Genomic DNA, 25,033 nt, shown 5'->3' on the forward strand with positions numbered 1-25,033 from the left:
CAGAGAAAACATACACGAGAGAACATGCAAACAACTACACAGAAATGCCAATTGACCCAGCCGGGACTCAAACTAGCAATTTTCTTGCTGTGAGGCGACAGTACTGAGCCACTGTGCCACCGTTTTGTACAACTTAATACTTGTTTTGAATTCTCCATTTATTTATCTTATAAAAATGAAAGTAAGAAATGCAGAATTATATGAAGAGCTCTTACCCTCCACACAAGATGGCTGTGCACGTGTGGTACCGGCCACCTGACCAGGGAAACATGAGCACTTGACGGTCTGTGAACGCTCCTCAATCTTGTTCTTATTGCAGCAGCGGTGGATGGCAACCACCTCACAGGTACCCTGCTTTACCTGGTATGAAGCTGCAGAAAAGAGATTGTAAAAAATCAGTTAATAAATATTAAAGATTAAAGATATTAAGATGAAAAACATTATGGCTTCCAATTCAGAGAATATATCTCGCAGTTTAGAATTTGTAATGTATTGTAAGTTTATCTCTCAAATTCTGACATAAAATAAAAAAAATTCTGAGTTTAAATCTTGAAATTCAGATTTCAAATCAGTATCTAAAAAGCAGCTTATATTTGCCATTAAATTTTTATCATTTTTAGTTTATTTTTACAATTTATATTTCTAAAATATACATTTATATGCATATATATATATATATATATATATATATATATATATATATATATATATATATATATATATATATATGTGTGTGTGTGTGTGTGTGTGTGTGTGTGTGTGTGTATGTTACGAGATTATATTTAAAAATTACATTTGCAACTCTGACTTTTCATTTGTAATTCAATTTACATTTTCAATTCAGAGTTTATAACTCAAAATACAATTCAGTAGAGTATATATTGCATAATTCTGAGCTTATATATAAAATTATATCATTTTGAGTTTACATCTTAAAAAAATGTTTATATTTGGCAACAGTACAACGTTTATATGTAATAATTTAGAGTTCATATTTCATAATTCAGAAAATAAATAAATCAAATAAAAATCAATTCTTTAGTAAATTACTCTTTTGGATATGTGTCTCTCAAATCCTAAAAGCACATATATAGGTTAAATAGAATTCTTTAAAAAAATATTATTATTATTATTATTATTATTATTATTATTATTTATTAGTATATTATTATTATTTATTATATTATTATTACTAGTAGTAGTAGTATTATTAGTAGTAGTATTTTATTAGCATTATTTTGCCCAGACAAAAAAAAAAAAAAACAGCACATGTTGCTTTCTATTTCCCGGCTAGAGAAATGACAACATTAGCATGTACAGTTGAAATCAGAATTATTAGCCCCCCCTTTGATTTTGTTTTTCTTTTTTAAATATTTCCCAAATTATGTTTAACAGAGCAAGGGAATTTTCACAGTATGTCTGATAATATTTTTTATCTGTTGGAGAAAGTCTTATTTGTTTTATTTCAGCTAGAATAAAAGCATAAAAGAATAAATAAAAGAATTATAAAAGAATAAAAGTTTTTAAATTTTTAAGCCCCTTCAGGCTATTTTTTTTTTCCGATAGTCTACTAACCAAACCATTGTTGTACAATAACTGGTCTAATTACCTTAACCTACCTAGTTAACCAAATAAACGTAGTTAAGCCTTTAAATGTCACTTTAAGCTGTATAGAAGTGTCTTGAAAAACATCTAGTCAAATATTTACTGTCATCATGACAAAGATAAAATAAATCAGTTATTAGAGATGAGTTATTAAAACTATTATGTTTAGAAATGTGTTGAAACAATCTTCTCTCCGTTAAACAGAAATCAAGGACAAAAAATAAACAGTAGCGCTAATAATTCAGGGAGGCTAAAAATTCTGAGTTTAACTGTAAGTCTGTTCTTTCAGCTATAGCAACTCAAAAGAGCGAGAGATCTAAAGATGAAAAGAAAACTTGATTTGTTTATATAGATGTAAATAAACAGTTATTTAAAGATTTTTCTCTTTAATTTAATCCTATTCATTAATAAGTAAGCTAATAAAAGAAGAAGCTTGCATAGTTAATGAGAGTGGCAGCATCTAACAAGCAGCTAAAGGCCTGCCAGGTCCAAGTCTCTCCTGTACTTCCACTAGCAGCACATACATAATGAAAACAGAGCTCTATTCTTCTGTTCGGAGAGATTTTCTTCTTTTCACTGCCAGTCTAACATGAGTGCTCAATTACAGGCAAGAGTTCTCTCCAAGTAACACAGGCTTCTCTGCAGTGAGGCGTGTGTGTTTCATTGTCTTATTTTATATGAAATGATAAAATACATTATAATATGCTCATAACAGGTGGCTGTGGGAAATCACATATCCAAATTATTCAAATCTTGGATGAAGTTATCAAACACTATTAGCATTGCTTGAATACAAAAGTAACTAGTCACTTGGTGTTTGCTGATATATATTTATATGTGGCATAACCATCTGTTCTGCTGTCATCAGGGAAAGCAGGTGATGGGGATTCGAGGTGAGTCACTTTCTTCTCCAGAGACAATGACAGACAAAATTCATTATACAACTGAATCAGGGGACATTCAGAAATAGCATGTTTTTGCATTTGAGAGCTTGAGATTCAGGAGAGTGTAATGGAAAAAGAAAGGTTTAGATCTTGTTTTATAAAATTTGAACTTTATATTTTAATTTTGATAAAGCTGTGCCATACTCAAAAATCTTGCAAGTGACTTTGTGTTGTAAATGCATACAGTAATATATACAAAATTGTATTTACAATAGTCATATACAAAGGCATCAACAAAGAACGTGATTTATCTTACTGTTTTAGTTGCTACAGTTTAAAATTTCAACAGAGCAAATGACATTTTCCTTTAACAAATAAGGTAATTTAGTTTGCACCTTTTCAGTAATCCCAAGAGTCTCCACGATATGATTTTATCACAATATTTCTGTCACAATACTATTGTACCCACGCGAACGCAGGGAGAACATGCAAACTCCACACAGAAATGCCAACTGACCAATGCCGAGGCTTTGTATTCTCGATATTGTATTCTCGAGAACTATTTTAAATAAGTAGTTAAGTAGTCTAAATCAGTAGTCTTAATTAAGGTTTAAGCAGCAGTTGAATACCATCATAAAACATAAAATGAATGGCAATTACAAATATTTATACTCAAGCAAGTTTATTGATTTTGCAATTCTAAATATGTGAATAAATAAAATTTACAAATGAAATTAAATCTAAATATTCTTGTTATTTTACTAAAACTTGTGAAAATTATATATCCTTATAGTTACTAAATCTTAAATGAATGAATGAATGAATGCATGAATGAATGAATGAATGAATGAATGAATGAATGAATGAATGAATGAATGAATGAATGAATGAATGAATGTTTTGAAAATTATTTACAAAAAAATTAAATCAAAAAATTTTTTTTATTTTACTAAAACTTTTGAAAATTATAGTTTCCTTTATAATTATAGTTACTGAATCTGAATGAACTAATGAATGAATGAATGAATCAGTGAAATAACGACTTTTTAGGCTTTTTCTTTGTTTTGTTTTTTTTCTTAATCTGACATGAAACTTTCAAAAAACTGTTGATTTGCTTTTAGGTGAATGTTTTAAAAAATATTATAAATAAACAAATGAATAAACATTTTAACAATTAAATAAATTATTTACAAATTAAATTAAATCAAAATATTTTTATTTTACTAAAACATCTGAAAGTTGTTTTCCTTATATTAATAAATATTGAATGAATGAACAAATAATTGAATGAATCAGTTAGTAAAAGGATATTTTTAGGATTTACTTTGTAGTTTTTTTTTATTTACTTTGTAGTTTAATAATCTGACATAAAATTAAAACAAAACTGTTGATTTGTTTTTAGGTGATTGTCATAAAAATGTAAATTATAAATAAACAAATGAATAAACATTTTTTAAATTATTAAATTATTTACAAATAAAATGAAATCTAATAAATTTTATTTTCCTTATAGTTACTTAATCTTGAATGAACAAACAAATGATTGAATGAATCAATTCGTGAAAGGATATTTTTAGGATTTACTTTGTAGTTTTTTTCTAAATCTGATATAAAATTTAAAAAACTGTTGATTTGTGTTTTTAAGTGGTTATTCTAAATGAATGAATGAATGAATGAATGAATGAATGAATGAATGAATGATACAAAGTTTTGCAGTTAAGCATCATAATGAATATAAAACGATGTAATTGTATCTGGATATTGTGAGTCACATACGTGCAAAGATCAACACAGTGTTTTGATGTGGTCAGACTGTGAACTCCCCCTGCTGCTGTGATGTGGAGTTTGTTTGACAGTCTCCTCCAGGGGAAGGTGCTGCTCCTCAGCTTAGAGAGCTTTCATTCTTTCTGCTCTTCCTTGTCTTTTTATGTCCTCCTGTACTCACCTCTATACCTCCTTCCCCTGAGGCTCCCTGTGTCGCTACATTACCCCCATCACCCTCCTCTCTCTGCCCAACATGAACCCCACCGACTGGGTTTAATTAGAGCGAGTGTGTGGAGTCCAGGGGCCGAATGCTTACAGGCTGAAGGGCTATGTGTGTGAGACGCTCAAGGGGCCGACACGCTCTGCTTCTGTCAGTTTGACGTCGCTGTATCAACAACAAATGAGAGCCGATTTCTAACTGTGACTGTGACTGACACCACGGGGCCCTGCGATGGATCCTGTGCAGGCTTGATGGATGCTGTGCTTCTGTATTGTGGAGATTATCTGGAGATTTATCTGAAAAAAACTGTCTTCAATGTGTGATTTGTTGTCTGAAGCCAGTGCCCTAAAAAGTGAAGCCAAAACATTTCAGTCGCCCCCTATAGGCTGGCTGCAGTACTTTTCAGAAACCCAGACCTCTTAAAGGGTCATGAAACACTAAAACACATTTTTTGAGCTGTTGACAGTCATATATGTGTCCCACACGGCTAAAAACACTATTAGGACACATATATTTCACTAAAAAGTGAAAATTGGTTGTTTTTGCGTTATTTTGAGCAAATTCTTCCGGTTTGAAACGAATTTTTAAAGCTACGTCACGGCCAGGAGATCTTAGCGTGTATTCCAGTGTGTAGACTGGACGTCTGTACCTAGGAGTACCATATTACGTCTCTGAGTGTGTTGCATTGATTCATGAGTATGGCTTGGTTCACACTTCATTAATATGCATGCTAGCTTCGAAGACTGTACCTGAAACAATGTTCAGACGGCAGAGAGACGCCACGTTGTGTTGCCAAAAGAAGTGGGAAAAGAAAAGGACTTGTTTGGAGATACGGGTCGTCAGTGTTGCTTTTATAATGTGCTCCAGTGAAGGTTTTGCTTTCATTTTCTCTCGATGAGAGCGCTTCTGGACTCACGTGTGGATTACAGTGCACGCGACGCGCAGCAGAAATATGTTTGTACAGAACATTTTTACTCAAGAGCTTTGCTCATCTGGAAATGGTGAAATTCAGATTTGCTGCTCATCTCCTTTAAAAAATGATGGAACTCCAGTATGTGTTGATTATCCTGTCTACAGATTTGGTAAGTGTGTGCAATCAGCGCCCTTTCGCCTTTTTCTTTTATAGTTCATATCGTCAGCAGTATTCTTTCAGTGTTTAAAGACAGACCTTAGTCAAAATGATTTCTAAGTTACTGCTGCTCTCTGAGTGTATACACGTGAACACAGCAAGAAAACTATTGCAGACCGATGTGTTTTATTTTCGCTGCATTTTGTGACAGGATTGTCCACACACACACGGCTTTCTGCCCTACCGAGTGCATCAGAGTTACGGAGAAATGCAGAGTTTTTTTTTTTCTCTTATACGACGTGCGGTATCAAACTTTCCACCGTCATTTAACAGCAGTCTTTGTCTTTCTCCCTGTGTCTTTGTTTGTTTTTCCTTAGTGAAAATGAGCGCGTGCCCAAAAGGGAACTCCCATTTTTATTCAAATCCCTTTTCCCTCCCCGACACTCCCACCCAAACAGAGCTAGACACACCCACTTTCTTGACTTTTTCCAAACTGCAGGTGTGAAAACACCCTGCTGAAACAGGGGTTTCGTGGCCCTTTAATGCAAATAAACAGAAATGAAAATAACAGGTGTTTTCCTTTTAGCACTAACAGCCTTGTGGTTAGTGTATCAACACAGCAATGTGAAAAAAGTTTTAAATAGTTTTCAATTTTAAATAAAAGATCCTAAAGATGGGCGAAGCAGTGGCGCAGTAGGTAGTGCTGTCACCTCACAGCAAGGTTGCTGCAGTTGCTGCAGGTAAATCTTAAAACAATCAAAATAATAATAATAAAAATGTATTAAACTAAACAAAATTAAATATAATTCCCATTTAAAACATACAGACTCACTCACATACAGAATAAACACAGACAAATCAAACACAACGCAAGCGTGTACAAATTTGATGTGACAAAAACCACCTCCTGGTCAGGTGTGAAAACATCTTGCAGTCTGTGCATGTGATCAATTCTGTTGGAAGAGTGTTTCATAGACTTGCGGCTCTATAAGAAAAATATGATTAGCCAAAAGAGGTTATATGTTCAGTTTTATTTAGTGACTTGCTAGTTTAAAAAGGGGGTGTGGCCATAATGGTGTGGTTGTTCTTGAGTCTGAGCCGATACTTGGATATTGTGGCCCCACTTCTGATCAGGGTACACTGAAGTTCCAAATCTAAACAAAGACAGCAGCCAGGTTTTCATTAAAACAAAGCTGAAATACAAATATTAGAATATTAAAAATGCATTTAAAATCAATTTACGCAATCTAATAAAAGCAAGTTCACAAAATAGTACATTTTTGCTTTGAATATAAAGTGCCTTAAAAACATTTTTGTTGTTGTTCATTCATTCAATTTCCTTCTGCTTAGTCCCTTTATTCATCAGGAAATGAACCGCCAACTTATCCAGCAGATGTTTTACACAACGAATGCCATTCCAGCTGCAGCTGCAACACTTGAACACCCCTACACTCTCACATATACAGCCAATTTACAGACGTTTTTTGCTATTTCTGTGGAGAATTTTGGTTAAAATTCTGCAGAATTATTTTGAGAGTATAACTAAAACCTATATATATAATAATGATGGGCTAAAAATCTGAGGAATTCTGCAAACGCAGATTTCTTGTGGGCTTACCTATCGCACATGTCTTTGAACTGTGGGGAAACTGGAGCACCTGGAGGAAACCCATGGGAACAAAGAAAGAACATGCAAACTCCACACAGAAATGCCAACTTATCCAGCTGAGCTGAGACTCAAACTTGACTTTCTTGTTGTAAGGCGACAGTGCTAACCACTGAGCCACTGTGGTGCAACATTTTTTTAAAAAGCATGCAAAAGTTTAATATGAGTTTAATATATTTATATTTAGGGAGAATCTATTAAAATGATCAAAAGTAACAGAAATGTTTTAAATAAATGTTTTTCTTTTAACAGCAGTGTGTTTTAGTGTGTTAAAGTTTCCATAAAAACATTAAGGAGAACAACTACACATGTTTTTAACATTGATAATAATACATAAGAAAGGTTTCTAAAACAGCAAATTAGCATATTTGAATAATTTCTTAAGGAACACTGAAGACTGATGTGATGATGCTGAAAATTCTGTTTTGTGTGACAACAATAAAATATTAATGATTTATATTATTGTTTATATGTAATTAATATATTTTAATCAAATATTTATTTTTAATAGTATAAATATTGCACATTTAACTATACTTTTAATATAAAAAATTTTTTTCATTCCTATAAATATAGTTTATTTGTTTTTTTTAACTAGAACATAAATATGTAATGGGCGGTTCATTCCGCTGTAGCGACCCCGGATTAATAAAGGGACTAAGCCGACAAGAAAATGAATGAATGAAATTTGTTACGTCATACAGTAAATCTGGCACTGAATAAATCATGCTAATTACAACTTAATTTTAACTGTGCAAATTCTTTTTAAACAATCTTTGCAGTATTCTGAAAACATCTGAATAAGAAATATTAAACATTTGAGCTTCTATTAAAAAAAACAGAGTTCCCAACTCCATTTGTTCCTGTATGTGTGTGTACAGTCTATGGTGTGTACATGCATACGCGTGTGTGTCCATGCACATATAGGTTTTGTGCTCCTTTTTCGTGCTTATAGGAAGACAATCCATCACGACCAAACAACAAGAACAAAGGTCACACTGCCTCCTACTGGCATAATGGGCTCACAGGAAACCAAAGCAAACACAAACCTGCATTTCCCTCATATGTTACACACACACATAAACTGTAATAACACTTTATGTTGCATTAAGAGTAATTTACAGTTAAACCAAAGAGCAATTCCTTGAATTTAAGAACAGACTGTCCAGAGAAATCAAACAGCCAGCCAAGATGAAGGTCTCACAGCTCACACTATCACATGTGTCTTACACCTTTCTCATACACAGGCAGGCGTCACATCTTGGACACACAGGCAACTTCATCTGACATGTCTGTGGCCCTGGGGACTACAACAGCCGACAGACACAAAAATGAGATGTCAGAGTGCAAAACACAAGCATAGACTGCTTATAAATGTGACTTCCCTATTCAGCAATTGTACATGTTCCTAAATTTGCTTTGGAGGTTTATTTACATACACAGTAAAAAAAATATATATATATATTAATTAAAATAAAATAAAATAATTATTCTTATTATTATTTCCCAAAGATGGGTTAGAGCTGGACGGGCACCCACTGCATAAAGCATATGCTGGATAAGTTGGCAGTTCATTCCACTGTGGCGACCCTAGATTAATAAAGGGACTAAGCCGAAAATAAAATTAATAAATAATAATAATTAAACACTTTAATTTTATCATAACACAAATCACAATCTTTACAGTGTTTTAGTTTTTAAAATAGGTTCAGGGATCTTGTCTTTCTAAACCAAAGCTGGAGTGCCCACTCTGATCCCCCAAGCTCTGCAATGGTTGAGAAAATTCTAAATTGAACCAAAAAACTAATGATTACAATTGGCTTAAGATTGGCAATAAAAAATCAGGAATCTGTCAACAAGGAAATGAAAAAAAGAAAGAAAGAAGAAAGCAAGTATAAATAAATTCTATTGTATCAATTCAAGTCCTTGTTACTTGTGCATTATAGGTGCATTCAAAGTGTGTACCTTATACATTTCTGGAGATCGCAAATTATAAAGCCAGAGATACGTATGGCTGCATTTCAACATTCAAATCTAAACTATAGGGTGGTATGACACCACCAGGGAGATAGCGGACATTTTAAAAGTGGGGGGACAGCTGTATGAGATCCAAATGTTTACGTTCATATGATTATTAATAACCTGTTTCTAAATGGTCTGTCTCTAAAAGTGCGAGGTACATATCCCCCCCGATCCCTCTTGATTGCTATTCCCCTGGACGCCACTGATGGCTTCTGTTTCTTTTCACACTACCAGCTGACTGTGCACGGCCTTTCCACTGTTTCAGATTGCATAATAGCTCGCCATGTACATTGGCGAACTTGAGACACAGAGAGGAGTTGACCACAACGACAGAGTTCGAGTCAAACAAAGAACGGTTCCAGAAAGCAGGTAAAACATAAACTAAAGTCAAGAAATAAAATAAACAAGTAAAGAACAGGGTGAGAATGTGGTAAGTTCAGGGCCGGCGCGTCCACAGAGGCGACCTAGGCGGCTGCCTAGGGCGGCAGAATAGAGAGGGTGGCGTCCCCGACACTACCCTCACCTCTCATGCCGTTATATCCGCGTCTAGGGCGGCAGCATAGAGAGGGTGGCGTCCCCGACACTACCCTCACCTCTCGCATTATATCCGCGTCTAGGGCGGCAGAATAGAGAGGGCGGCGTCCGCGACAGCTCCCTCAAGCTCCCCCATGAGCCATGGTTGGTTTGGTTTAAACCTACATCATGGCGATTAAAAAGTACTGTATATAGTAAACATAGCTAAATGTGTTTAGTATGAAAAAGAGATCAACCAATAAGTGAAGTTTATTTATAAACTGATTTCGAGAGGAACACGTGGTTATGATTGAAAGCACCTGGTCCACATTAGCTAACACTGATTTACCAATCAGACGACTCCTTAATCACTATTAATAACCAGAGTATATTACTTCAGCCATCTTCGTCTTGAAGAATCACCCCTTCCACCCCTACTCCTCCCATTTCCTTGTCAGGGCAGCACGGAGGCCTAATGGTTAGCACAACAAGAATATCACCGGCTCTGACACTTCCTTGCCAGGTCAGCATTTCTGTGCGGAGTTTGCATGTTCTCCTCGTGTTTGCATGGGTTTTTACCGGGCTCTCCGGTTGCTCCCACAGACCAAAAACATGTAATATAAGCAAACTGACAAATCTAAATTAACAGCATAGATACTTCACAGCTTCAATCTACTTCCAACATTATCAAGCAGGGGAGTTCTCGAGACCTACCTGAACTCGGACTCCCCTCTCGCCCTGCAACGGGAAGGAGCCCTGGGCTCGAGGATCTCACGGGTTCAGGGCTCTCTCCCGGGACAGCAAGCCAAACTAGCTTCATAAACAATCATCAGCTAAGGGCGAACTCTTGAATTGGTTGTTTCCCACTAGTTTTAGTATTATAATATTCAGGGGTGCAAATAACTGGTACACAGGTGCACATGCAGAATTAAATAAAAAAATACAGACCAGATACAACACCAGAAGAGCACTACCAGCACTGCATTTCATAACCTTCTTACCCAAGTTACTGCAACATCAATAATTGCACTATGTTTCATTGATAAGATATTTAATATACACATGTTAAAATGGGTGTATAAAATAATGCACCATTTCACTCCTTTAGTACAATATCCATCAGATGCTCACTTCAGAAATCTCACTGAACTTAATCCTTTTAGTTCTTTTCACTTAATTTGTTTTACTATAAACTGCATATAAATGAACACTGACATACTACTCGGCTCATTTGCTGATTTTAGCCTACTATATAGTATAGAAGTATCAATATTCAGATGCAGAAAAAGTATTTTTGACTTGTTAACAACACAAATCATTGTTTAAGGGTTAAAGATGATGCTATTAATCAGTCATAGACAACTACAGACTGCCTTTAGCAAGTACAACTGAAGTATTACTGACAGCCTGTTTCAGGCATTGATTTATTCTCTTGAGAAACAATAACTCCATCTACTGTGCACTTCTTGAAACTTTGATCCTTCTTACATCCGCAAACAGCTTCATTACACACTACATCCGAAAAAAAAGCATAACAGAGGCACTTTAAGCTAATAATGACTGAGCAGGCATGCAAAATCTGTGCTGTACGAGCAGCTTAAATGCATCTGAATAAGCTTTTTTTTCTGCATCGGCCTCTTTTTACACACTTGGCAGCAGAAGTCATTTGTAAAATTCTCCGCCGCGCCATTAAGCACAGTGAGCAGACTCCGAGGATAATCGTGCGATTTCTGCGTGGCTTCTCCTCCAGGACCGCGACGCTGGAATTAACCACTCGCCGTTCCACCATAGCCATCTTGTTCTGGATTTTAAAGCGCTGTTATGATGGTCTCCGAGTAATAAATCTCAGATCAGGCTGAAATCAAATAAGATTTCAAGCATGGCTAACTGTCTCTATCCCTGTGGCGGACGCATCTGGGTGTCGAGCTAAACGCCATTACCTTGAGCTGATGGGGCAGCCAGGCGATTGATATATTCTGACAGCGCGAGGCGGGTGAGCCTTTGTGCGATTTATCAAGAAGCATGTCTTTCTGCTGTCAATAGCTGACTGGCGTGTCAGCACCAAAAGGGCAGGCATTTTGTGACTCAGTTTGAGAGAACTTGGGTGATTGCGATGACAATGAGTGGAAAAATTATGCACTAAGAGAAGGGCTGTCAGTGTAACGTGTTCATTTAAACTGATTTGTTCGTTAACACTACATTAAGAAAAAGTGTTATAAATAACATTAGTCAATGTTAATTAATGTATTCACTAACATGAACAAACAATGAACAATTGTTCATGGGCGACAGAGTGGCTCAGTGGTTAGCACTATCCCCACACAGCAAGAAGGTTGCTGGTACAAGTCCTGGCTGGGCATTTCTATGTGGAGTTTGCATGTTCTCATTGTGTTCGCGTGGGTTTCGTCCGGGTGCTCCGCTTTCCCCCACTGTCCAAACACTTGTGCTATAAGTGAATTGAATAAACTAAATTGACCACAGTATAAGAGTGCATGTGTGAATGCGAGGGTTCATGGATGTTTCTCAGCACTGGGTTGCGGCTGGAAGGGCATCTGCTGCGTAAAACATTTGCTGGAATAGTTGGCGGTTCACTCTGCTGTGGTGACTCCTTAAAATATAGAACTAAGCTAAAGGAGAATGAATGAACAAATGAATAAAGTTGTTCATTGTCAGTTCATGTTCATTTACAGTGCATTCAATAATGTTATGACACGGCTGTCTGGAATACTTGATTCAGATTGGTCAGTCGTGACATTACAAGGTATGTTATTCCGAGATAGCAACCGCTGAATAACACAGACTCATACTTCAAATCAAATTAACCATCAGATCTGACTTTAGTCACTTCCCTTAAGCAAGTGTGTTTGCAACCACAGAAGAAGGACATCCATGGAAGAGTACAAGTGGAAGAGGGAGAGCCGATGAGGAGAACCATCTGACTTTGATTCCAGCCGGCGAGTGAATGAATGAGGTGAGTCTTTATAGAGCATGGGTGATAGCGGGTGCAGGTGCAGGTGATCAATAATCAGGTGATAGTTCACGGGTGTGGTGTGTGGTGAATGGTGAGGGAAACCGTTGATTGGGGCTGCAAAAATAAGCCGAGAGTGTGACACCTGTCAGGCTTTATTCTGCAATGTATTTTATTGCTTACGTAACAAGCTTACTTAAAATCTTTTAATTATAGATCAAAGAGAAACTATATAAATATTTTTAAAAAATCATCACACAATAAGGTTTCATTAACTAATGTTAGTTACTAACACATGACTAAAATCTAAATTCATACTTGTTACTGGAGTTTAAGAGATAAAGTGCAATCCAGAATAAAGCCTGACAGGCTTTTTGCCAGCCAATCTGATGGTCAAGATAATTTGAAGTATAAGCCTGTGTTAATTCTATATGTAAAATCTTTTACTAATAAAATGATTTACAGAAAGTGATAACAGATGAGTGGACATAAAAATATTTGGAAGCCACAAAAAATCTGCCACATTGTCTTAAATTCTTACATTTTCTAGGGAAAAATATGTATTTAATATTGATTCATAAACCTTATTAATAGTTGTATAATAATTAAGTAACAAACTATTTTGATAATACTTTCATTTCAGATATAATTCACACCATTTGCTACTTTCTAATTACCTGTCTATCATCAATATATTAACTGTTTATTAACACTTTAAGTATGATCTTATTCTACATCCCTAATCCTACCCAATACACAAGCATAACAACTACATTACTAGCTATTAATAAGCAGTTATTAGTTTATTGAGCTAAAAGTCTTAATTAATGGTGTGTTAATGGTTTAAATTGTAGGTTAAAATAAAGGTGACCATAATTTTTATTACATTTTTACAAGTTTATTAGAGTCATTTTATTTAGGAGTACTGATTTATCTGGTTATAGCAAGGCTCTTGTTAATGGCTCACTGATTCAAATGATCCGGTCAGAGCAAGTCTGCAGTTCACTAATTCAAATGATGGCCCTGTCCCAATCGGCCCACTTTTCTGTCTCATGGATTTTTCTTATGGCATTTGAGACAGGGCTGATGTGAGAGTGAGTCTACAGTAACAGACTCAGAGTTTTGGTTAGAGAAAGACAGAAATGCGGTCTCAGAGTGTTTGGCCTTTGGCTGCAGGCGACACACTTTCACACACCATACTATACTGTATGTTACATGATCCTTCAGGAAGCACCATTTAACAGTCCTTACAGGATTTTGCAGAGACATTTTCTTTATATTTGCATCAAAATGATTTTGAAATGAAAATGATTTGTCAAAAGTTCTGGTTTTATTTCCTACAATTTTTGCATTTTTCTATGTATTTTTTTTTTTATCTCAAGAGCCATTGAAGTCCTGGAACTCCTGGAGGCACCAATTAATTTATGCTTGAGAAACATTTCTTAATATTTCCATTGCTGAACAATTTCTGTTCAAATGATGATGTTTCTTTCTTTCCAGAATCTCTTAATGAAAAGAAAGCTTAAAAGAGCTATCTTTTTACTTTTCATTTTTGTTCAATTTAAATAATCCTAATTGAACAAAACCATACATTTCTTTGGTCATGCAATACCATAACACAGTGGTTCCCAAACTTTTTGCTCTGTGCACCCCTTTCTAATATTTGACACCTGTCAAGCACCCCTTTCTCCAATTAAACTCCACATTTTTACCTACAATAACTGAATACAAATATTTTCTGTATACGTGATTAAAAGAATGATAATGAAATATGTGAATTTAAGAGGCGAGCTTCTATGAAGTTAACAATTTTCACAGCGTCATTAAGTACAGACAAAAGTTCATCTGGCATGTTTTTTATCGCTAGAGCTTCTTGGTGGATGCTGTAGTGCACCCAAGAAACCGATGGTGCAACTTTTCAGATGAAAGCTTCTCTTTTTCTGCACTTCCTCCAATTTTCCTTGAAAAACTTACAGGCATGTCTTGTTTATAAGTGCTGGACCATATATGAGGGCTTAAGGCTGCAATTAGCTAAAACCTCACCACAGACTACACATTGCGAATTTGAATTTTCTGCATCTCCAGTGCATGTAAACCCGAAACCAATGTAACTGTCGCTATATTTGCATTTCTTACTTGACATTTTCTCACTAGCCCAGGCCTAACTCTCTTCATCAGTACATCTCGGCTGGATTTCTCTGTTCCCTCCTGCGTCTCTTCACCTTGTTTATTATCCACCGAGTTCATATATTCAAGGCCGCTGCACATCTCCATAGAAGAGGCCGATGCTGATGGTTTATCACTACTGTCACTTGACTTTTTTAAATTGCCAGTTTTTAATCAGGTGTCCATTTTGATGAATATAGTAAGCAGGAAAAAAATTACGAATGTACTATCACTTAGCACCTAATATTGTGACGCAGACTTGAAACTGCAAGATGAGTGAGTATAGGTTGTAAATTACAATTTTTAAAGTCTTTTTTTCCCTCTCAGTGAATTTCTTTTCTCTCAAAAATATGACATGAAATTTACCCAAGATAAATGCATAAGAATCATAAAAGATTACATTTTCCACCATTACAAACATTCTCTCGCGCACCCCATGTGGTCAGACTGCGCACCCCAGTTTGGAAACTGCTGCTATCACACTAATTCTAATCATTTAAAATGAGGCATAACAATGAATTACTTAATAATAAAACATTCAAATTAGACAAAGATTAATGCAATATTCAGAAATGCTTTCTTCCAACTAGCTAAATAAATATTTCTGCGATAAAAGGCTGATTTTTGAGCATCTTTACTCCAGCCTTTAGTGTCACATGATCATTCAAAAATCATTTTAATATGCTCAAGAAACATTACCTATAAATCCAAAAAAACAAACAAAAAAAACGCTCAGGAGTAACTCAAATATTTGGTCGGTGCTTTTTGGGTAAGGGATTCATCAAAACAACAACAGAAATCGGTCCAAAGCACTCGAAAAAATGTGGAAAATTTAAAAAGCCTTTATTCACATGGCTAAATCTTAAAAAACCTACAGGATTCAGCAAGGAACTGCCTTCATCAGGGTAACAGTGATCAGGTGAGTCTAGAGTCTCTCTTGAGTACTATGGTCACATGAGATATATCAATGAGTCATGTGACCGTAGGACTCAAGAGAGACTCTAGACGCACCTGATCACTACCCTGATGAAGCGGTTCCTTGCCAAATCATGAGGCTTTTTTTAAGATTTAGCCATGCGAATAACGTTTTTTTTTTAAACATTTCTTATAATTGGGTGTCGAAAACACTTGCGCAAAAGTCACAACATTCTTGTGCAAAGACAAAAATCTTTCTTCCCAGGATTCTTTAATGAAAAAAAAGAGTTTGTCATCTTTTCTACCAGTCTTAATCAATTTAACGCCTCCTTAGAGAATGAAACATTAATTTAATCATGCAATACTAATACTAACACTAATACTAATACTAGCAAGCACTAATGCAATGTTCAGAAATTCTTTAATCCCACTAGCTATATTGCATATTGTTTTCCATTAATAGTTTCCACCTGATCTAAAATCACACTTACAAACAAATATATCACAATCGTTAACGACAGAAGAAAATGTGAAGTGACAAAAAGGAACTATCAAGCTTTCTAGCATAACATATATACTACAGCGTGTGCTCCAGCAGACTGCTCTATTACTCAGAGCAGGTACTGGAACAGCTGCAGGTTAGCTGTTTTAATTGGACATGTCAAATGCCAACACAGGTTTCAACAATGTTGCATAGACGGTAGACATTTGAACTTGTGTGTTTAATCTTTCGAAGAATGACCAAGACTGGCAGAAACCGAAGCCCAGCTCCCACAACACAAATGAGTTGTCAGAGCGGGTGGCCTTTGGCTTACTTTGACACACTGTACTATATGAAAGCTGAAGCCAATGTGGAAAACCGCATGTAGGCATGCAGGAAAGTGTGTGTACTCATTAAATGCGACACGCTTTGGGACTTTGTTGGCCTTCGGTGCTGGCTATATAAGGGCCTATTACAGCAGACAGGAACAAAGGCACGCTATTGTCTCTATTTACCTGCAAACATGGACAAGCCTGGCAGGACACGCAAGACAAGAAAAAGTGGTTGTTAGTTATAGTGTCTGGTTTCAGTGTCAACCATCAGTCAACGGCGCTCGGCTCGTTTGGGTGAGATTCAGACCATCCATTCCCATTAGTGTCCATGTTTCCAGCGGAGAACTTTACAAATGACCCATTACTGCTTCTCATTCAGACACATGAGCGGTTCTTTCTCTACAGCTATTTATAGAGCTTCAGAGACACCCTGTGGACACAAGCGGACCTGCAGTCGCATTTCTTTTCTTCAGATTTGGTTTAAAAGGGCTATATGGCTATTTAGATCACAATGTATATTCAATTAAAAGGACATAAATTAAATGATAAATAAATATACAAGTGCACTGAAATATACATCTTTTAAGTTTAATTCAGTATTTAAATTTTTCAAATTATATTTAGAATACACATATTTAATACTTATATATAAAGGTACTATAATTATATTAATTTTGCAAAATATATGTCCTGCAAACACATTTATTAGTATAAGTATTAATATACATGTACAAACCTGTACCATATGTTTATAAAAAATAATTTAGTTGTATAAAATAATTAAATATAGATCTAATATATGTATAAAATAAATTTTGCTTGTAAATATTGTTTCTATGAATGTAAATATTTTATTTTACTCTCATTAACAGACATAATACGTATGTATTCGTTTATTCATTAATTTTCAGCTTAGTCCCTTTATTAATCTGGGGTCGTCACAGCAGAATGAACCGCATACTTATCCAGCATTTCTTTTAAGCAGTGGATGTCATTCCAGCTGCAACCCATCACTGGGAAACACCCATATACTCCCATTCACGCACATACACTACGAACAATTTAGCTTACCAAATTCACCTGTACCGCATGTCTTTGGATTTATGGAGGAAATCAGAGCACCCGGAGGAAACTCACACGAACACGGGAAGAACATGCAAACTCCACACAGAAATGCCAACTGACTCAGCTGATGTTCGAACCAACAACCTTTTTGCTGTGAGGCGATATCGAAACCCACTGCACCACCACGACGGGCTAAATTACAATATTTTAGTGGAAATTGTGTGTTTTTAAAGGTTACACAGAAAGTTATTAAGTAATTTTATTTTTTACTCACTTTCCTTCGGCGTAGTCACCGCTGCTGAATGAACCACCAACTACTCTGGCATGGGTTTTACCTGCTGAAGCCTTTCCAGCCACAGCCCAGCATTAAGAGTAGACAACCATCAGTCTTATGAAACCCCCACAAACGCCCTCATTCACACACTACAGCCGTTTTTGTTTATTCAATTCATCCTACACCGCATGTCTTTGGACTGTGGGGGAAACACCTGGACGAAAACCTACGCAAACACAGAGAGAACATGCAAACTCCACACAGAAACATCAACTGGCCCAGACGGGACTCAAACCAGCAACCTTCTTGCTGTAAGGCAACCAGGCTAACCACTTAAATAATTATCATGTATTTATAATGTAGTTATTATGTATATTGTATATAATTATGTTCATGCATAATGTATATTGTAAAGTATTATCAGTTTTGATCAATTAAATGAATCTTTGCTGAACATATGCATTCATTTCTTTTAATAATACAATAACCAACATTACCCCAAAATTGTTCAAATATTCTAAAACATATATATTATAGATTATATAAAAATTTCAAACTACACCATATTTAAAATTAGAAAATAAACTTTTCAGGCCATGTCTCCATCAAAAAAAAAAAAAAAATTCATATTCAATTTAGGTTTCAGACTACTGAAGCACTAAAACTGTAGTCAAGGAAAAAAAAAGTTTGAATGTTTTAATTTTGTTTTTTTAAGCCCCAAAAAATGTCTTTTGTTTCCCTAAAAATCTGTTATTTCACAACAAAACAAAATTCAACCACATTAAAAAGTATATATTTTGCTGCTTGTTCAAACTACTTATTTAAATGAGGAGTTTGATATTCTTCCTATTCTTTAATGTCAAACTAGTTTTTTTTTGGGTAAAGGTTTTTTGGCTATGTTTTGTTGTATTTCTTTATGTTTTATTACGTCTTTGCTTATTTGTGATTTATTATTAGAATTTGTTTTTATATTTTCAATATGTAAATTGTATAACTTACATATTGAAACTTACATATTATAAATGTTATTATATATAAATGTGTACTTTTTATTTTTTGTTGTGAGATAATGTATGAGATCATGTGACCCAGAAATGTATAAAACAGAGCAACATAATGTGATGTACACTGTCTGATGAAAAGCCGGTTTGCTCGAAACATTACACGTCTTGTATCAACCTTTTTAATTTAACAAATTGACATTTTTGTAGCTTTAGTGTTGCCCCCTTTTGATTTTTTCCCAATTTCCCAATTGATGTTTAACAGAGCAAGGATATTTTCACAAAATGTCTGATAATATTTTTACTTTTGGAAAAAAAGTCTTATTTGTTTTATTTTGGCTAGAATAAAAGCAGTTTTAATTTTTTTTATTATTAGCCCCTTTAAGGCACTTCAATAGTCTACAGAACAAACCACTGTTATATAATAACTTGCCTAATTACCCTAATCTGCCTAGTTAACCAAATCAACCTAGTTAAGCCTTTAAATGTCACTTTAAGCTGTATAGAAGTGTCTTGAAAAATATCTAGTAAAATATTATGTGCTATCATCACAACAAAGATAAAAATAAATCAATTATTACAAATGAGTTAATAAAAGTATTATGTTTAGAAATATGTTGAAAAAATCTTCTCTCTAGAAATTGGGGGAAAAATAAACAGGGGAGCTAATATTTCAGGGGGGCTAATAATTCTGACTTCAACTGAATATTTTTTTTAGCTGAAAAAAAAACCACAATTCTTGCAATTGTTGGTAACAACTTAATAGTTTTATGTTCAATCCGCTTAGATCTAAGTTAACTTAATCGATCTGGGTTGAGACAACAGGAATGAATTATGTGGAACCTTGCATTTTTTACAATGCAGTTACCCCAAATCTCTATTGAAACCATGACCAGACCTGAGCCCACCGATGACATCCACTTTTATTGCGATATAAAAAGTGCAAACTCTGGTGACCTTCTCGACACTCTTCAGCTGTAATTAGCAGCGAGCTGATTAAAAACACCTCGGTTAGAAAAGTAACCTCTTCTCCCCGTCAAAACGGAAAGTAACATCATCAGTCAGAGCAACTGGAGATGCTGCTGGCATTTCTGTGCCCGCTTAAAGGTCACCTTGCATTAGCAACAACTAAACAAAGAGAAGTCGTAATTAAAGAAAGTGTGATAATTAGCTGGAGCAACACTGACATTGGGGAAGGACTTTGCATAATATGAATGATTCAGCGAAAGAGCCCGAGTCTGACCTTTTGGCATGCTAAAATATTTATGTACTGCTGGTCAGTTCGTCGCCATGAGGGAAGCTTTCATGAATTATGCAAATCAGAATTAGTTCGCTCGTGGTTGTCAATTAGCGTGGGGAAGTGGACATTATTTGAGCTATTTTTCGTGTGTGTGTGTTTAAAGAGGTGTGACGGGTTTATTACCTGACCGTTTAAGATCATACATATTAATACAGTCATTACTGGATTGTCCCTTCGCTTAAAACTCGTCATGAACTCTAATGAAGAGAGTGACTTTGTGCTGTCCGTTTGGATATTACTGCAGGGCACGAGCTTTGTCATATAAATATGATATGGATGAAAATCACCTGCATTTATTCTCCTGAACGGGACCGCACTGACAATACTGGTAATTATGTGTATATATTAGAGGTCAAGAGTTGGAAATTGGCCCTAAATGAGCTGAAAAAACAAATGTGTTGAAAAGTTCACCGATATACTTTGTAGTTCATATTCATTCTTTATTTATGAGGGGTTTTTGTTGTTGTTTTTTATATTTAGCATATTTTATTGGACTGACCCACATTTAATGTTTGTAAAAACTATTGCAAGAACTATTTTATGAACTCACTTGGAGATATTCATTATAGTTTTTTATTCAAAAAAGATTTTAGATATTCAATTATATATTAAGGGTAAAAAAATCATAAAATATTTATTTTATTGCTGGTTTTTATTGTATTTATTATACTTGTATATTATGAATTGCTGACATGGCATTAAATAAAAAATAAATCCATACATATACATGCATATTTCTTTTCTTTTTTCTTTTTTTCTTGCATGTGAATCTGCCACTATGCTGACATATTTGTAGCATTTGTAGCTCCACCCTTTTGCGAAAAGAGCCAGTCTCATTTGAATTTAAAGTGACAGTCACTAAAATGGCACAATAGAGTGGAGGAATTAAGACGTCACCTTGTAGGTGAATCGGCTGGTAGCATAAAACTGGTTCCTTCGATAAAATCCCTTTAGGATTTTCCCATAGGCTTTTCGAAGATTGCATAATACGCTCTGTGTTTAAACACTGTTCATTACATTTACACGTTTTGTCCAGCCAGATAATCGTCACACGAAAATACAACTTTGAGCACTCTTGGATCTTAAATGCAAACGCAAAAACTGAAAAGCTAACATTAGGCTAGAAACAGACTACAGTGGATTTTTTTCAAATGCGTGTGCGTGTAAAACTATATAATTTGCACAAAGAAATTATGAGGTTCTTCTCTAAAAAAAAGTTGTTACCACCCCGTTTAGGGCATCATTATGGACATTTTATGTTATAACTAACATTGTTCAAATGATGAATCTGCAACAGAGAAAACTAGGGGTTTTGAGAAACACTCGTCACTTCATCATTCTTTTCCCAAATGATACATCGTACTTTGATAGTTCAGCCGCAAGTTAAGTCATTGTTTGGGAAATGCACCCCAGGTAGCTTAACACTTTGTATGGATTACACAGTATTAAAGGTGGACTAATTACCTCAGATTAACAATTTAACAAATGCAGATACAGATCCTCTCTCAGTGATGATCATTACATCACATATCCACCTCACATTCAAACTGACTTCAGAGCAATTGTTCAGCCCAACAAAGGCTACAATTCTCACGCTGAACATAAAAATATTGAATGAATGGATGAATAAATAAATAACTAAATAAATAAGCTGAAGCAATTAAACAAACAACCCTGTGACATTTGTATGAATTTGATATTATGATGTTGGTCTTAAAAGTACTTTTTGTGTAAAAAAAAGTTTTTTTTTTTACTTTAGAGTTTTTATGAATGTTTATTAAATAGTTTTTACAGAATGTTTTTTTTTTTTTTTAACAAATGAACTTTTGGTCTGGCCCTTTAAAACCACCCCAGAGTCTAATGTGGCCCCTTGGAAAAATGAATAGCCCACCCCTGCTTTACACAGACAATAATATTGTAAAGATTCTTTCCTTGGGAATATGGTACCATAGAGCACTGTCATTTATATATAGGAAACACTTAGAGAAACAAAACCAGAAACTAAAGAGTTTACTTCTTAACCCTTTAAACTCTTACTATATTTATACACGACCCAAAATTATCCAAATAAACAAAACTTTGTTCAACAATCTTCTCTGCATCAGTAAAATAATTAGCATTAAATATATTTGCTTTGTCTGATTTGTATTTGTTAAATCAATTAGCATTTTAGACCAACTACTCTGAGTTTCGCCAACCACAATTAAAATGTTGTGGTTTTTATGATAAAACCAAGCATTAAACAACATCAAACTAGGCAGATTTTTATATTCATATGCACATTATGTCAGCAGTTTGCTATACCATTGTGAAAATTTAGTCATTGACATTTGTGGCCACAAAAATGAAAAAAAAGTAGACCAAATTGCTATTTTTGCCCAGTTTGAGAAGCTAAGCAAATCTAAGATGTTTTCTTTTTTAGCTACTGTATATTCTCACTATATATCAAATACATGGATCATAAAAAGCTTGATGCTTCAACTTAAATAATAAAGAATCAGAACACACTTTTCTGGCTTGTTTTGGTCCAGATTATAATTTGTAAGTAAAACTGGTAGATGGAAAGATATTAGTGTGTGTGTGTGTGTGTGTGTGTGCGTGTGTGTGTGTGTGTGTGTGTGTGTGTGTGTGTGTGTGTGTGTGTGTGTGTGTGTGTGTGTGTGTGTGTGTGTATGTGTGCGTGTGCATGTGCGTGTGCGTGTGCGTGTGCGTGTGTGCTTAATTTAAAAAAATTGAAAGCTTCTCTTTATTTTGCAGCAAAACTATGTAGTTGGTGACTTGCGTGAGTGTAAACCTGGAGGTCTGTCGTGTGTTCATAAATACACATTATGTCCAGTAATTAAGCCAACAGGGCTTTGCCATTACCTGTGTGTCCCCGCAGACTCCGCGTGCCCGCAGAAACCAACCCACACGAACACATTACCAAGGTGAACAAGAGCACAATCCGCAGCGGCCACAGAGATCGACCCCACAGCTGCATCTAGAAGAGAGCAGCATACAGAGAAGGGCACTCAGAAGTGTGCACTACAGCCAGATACTGTACATCATATTTGGTTTATCTTTCTTTTTCGAAACATTTTTACAATTGTTGTAGAGTAAAATGTTTTATATAATCGAACAAATTGCTTGAGCATATTATATATAAATAAAACTGTGAAGTTTGCTGAATTTGAGGGCTGCTGAACCATATAGAAATCAGATAAAAGAAAATATATGTATATTACATACTATATATATATATATATAAACACATATTTAAATTATAGCCAATAAATTTGAACATATACTGTAATAAACATTGTAATTTTTATTTATTGTAATTTTTAATTCCAATAGTTGAAAAAATATTAATGCAGTCATTTTTGCATACATGACATATTTGATCTATGTAAAATTCTAATATGAACTTGTATGTCAAAGATGTTGTCATATATCATATTTCTATCTGGGGAAATGGAGATTTGTGGCTCAGTGCAGAAGGAAAAACTCATTTTGAAAATGTATTGTAACTGAAATTTACTGAAACTAATTGTTAAGGCGATAAAAGAAAGTAGAGTCTTAGAGAGAGGGCATAGAGAAGGGCACTCAGAAGTGTGCACATACATAAAAGTTTAAACGTTGTTTCATACTGTACATCACAGCTGTGTTACCTTTCTGTGTTGTCTGATCAGTCTCTTCTCTGTGAGCTGGACATGTCTCTCCTCCTGTGTCCTCAAACACCGCTCAGATCCTGAGAAAACAGAAGGAAGAAGGAGACAGATGCGCTCAAATAAGGAAAGATGCAGAACACGTGTGTGTGTGTGTGTGTGTGTGTGTGTGTGTGTGTGTGTGTGTGTGTGTGTGTGTGTGTGTGTGTGTGTGTGTGTGTGTGTGTGTGTGTGTGTGTGTGTGTGTGTGTGTGTTTTGTAACTACAGACACTTCTGGTCTTTTTATAGTGGATTAATAATGGACTTTCTGTACATCTATGACACATTAAATGTCATACTTTTTTTGCATATTTTCTTTCATATAACCATTACATATAACCATTCATTTTTTGTAACAAAAAAGGCATTCAAAATGGCTTATTTGTCTAGCTAATAGATATTAAATATGTTTAATTGTATGTCTTGTCAATACAAACATTGATTAATTCAAGTAAATTATTACAAATGATGTCTTCACATTTGATATTTAACCTAATTTACCTGCAAATTTCTCTTTGCACAAAACATATCACATCATATCAGTCTTACTGTATTTTAATTTTACTCTGTTTAAACTGTCTAAAAACATAATAATTATGCTGGTTCACTCATAAATTCAAAAAATAAGGCTTTTTTATTTAAAGTGCTACTGTATGTTCATCTTACATTTTCCCCAGAGATAAACTCTTTATTTTTGGATGATATTATGTGTTCTACTTATTTTTATTGAAGAATACAGCATTGCAAAGAGTACAGTACAGTGTAAAAGTTTTTTATTTTATTTTTGCAGAATAGTCCATCAATTTCTAGCTACCATAATGGTTGTAATTACAAGTAGATTATTATTATTATTATTATTATTATTATTATTATTATTATTATATTTTAGTTATTAATTTATTTATCTTTTATTTGCTTAATTACTGTTTAATGGATATCCTTATGGGCGTCTTTATTCTTTATTTAACTTTACAAACTACAATTTTTACAACAAAATTAACATAAAAATTATTTTAGAGTAATTTGTTATTTTATTTCCACAGTTCCACAGTAATTCAGTAAAGTAACGCAGTTACGCAGAAAAGTAATGAATTACATTTT

General features: G+C 34.7%; 2 protein-coding genes across 6 annotated transcripts in view; both read right to left on the bottom strand.

Moving 5' to 3' along the window:
* Positions 1-25,033, bottom strand: part of qrich1 (glutamine-rich 1) — an 821,757-nt gene that overhangs the window by 437,699 nt on the left and 359,025 nt on the right. The window lies entirely within an intron of this gene.
* Positions 1-25,033, bottom strand: part of tafa4b (TAFA chemokine like family member 4b) — a 122,953-nt gene that overhangs the window by 50,857 nt on the left and 47,063 nt on the right. For all 5 annotated transcript variants that reach the window (XR_015502089.1, XM_087272823.1, XM_087272824.1 and 2 more), the window contains 3 exon segments: positions 23,896-23,975; positions 23,111-23,225; positions 216-371 (listed from right to left, as the gene is read on the bottom strand). Coding sequence is in view for 4 of the 5 variants with exons in the window: in XM_087272823.1 (XP_087128949.1) it covers positions 216-371; positions 23,111-23,225 (271 nt within the window). In the remaining variant the exon portion in view is untranslated.

The sequence above is a fragment of the Danio rerio genome, chromosome 11 (genome assembly GCF_052040795.2).
Source record: "Danio rerio strain M-AB ecotype USA chromosome 11, GRCz13ab, whole genome shotgun sequence".
NCBI classification, from domain to species: domain Eukaryota; kingdom Metazoa; phylum Chordata; class Actinopteri; order Cypriniformes; family Danionidae; genus Danio; species Danio rerio.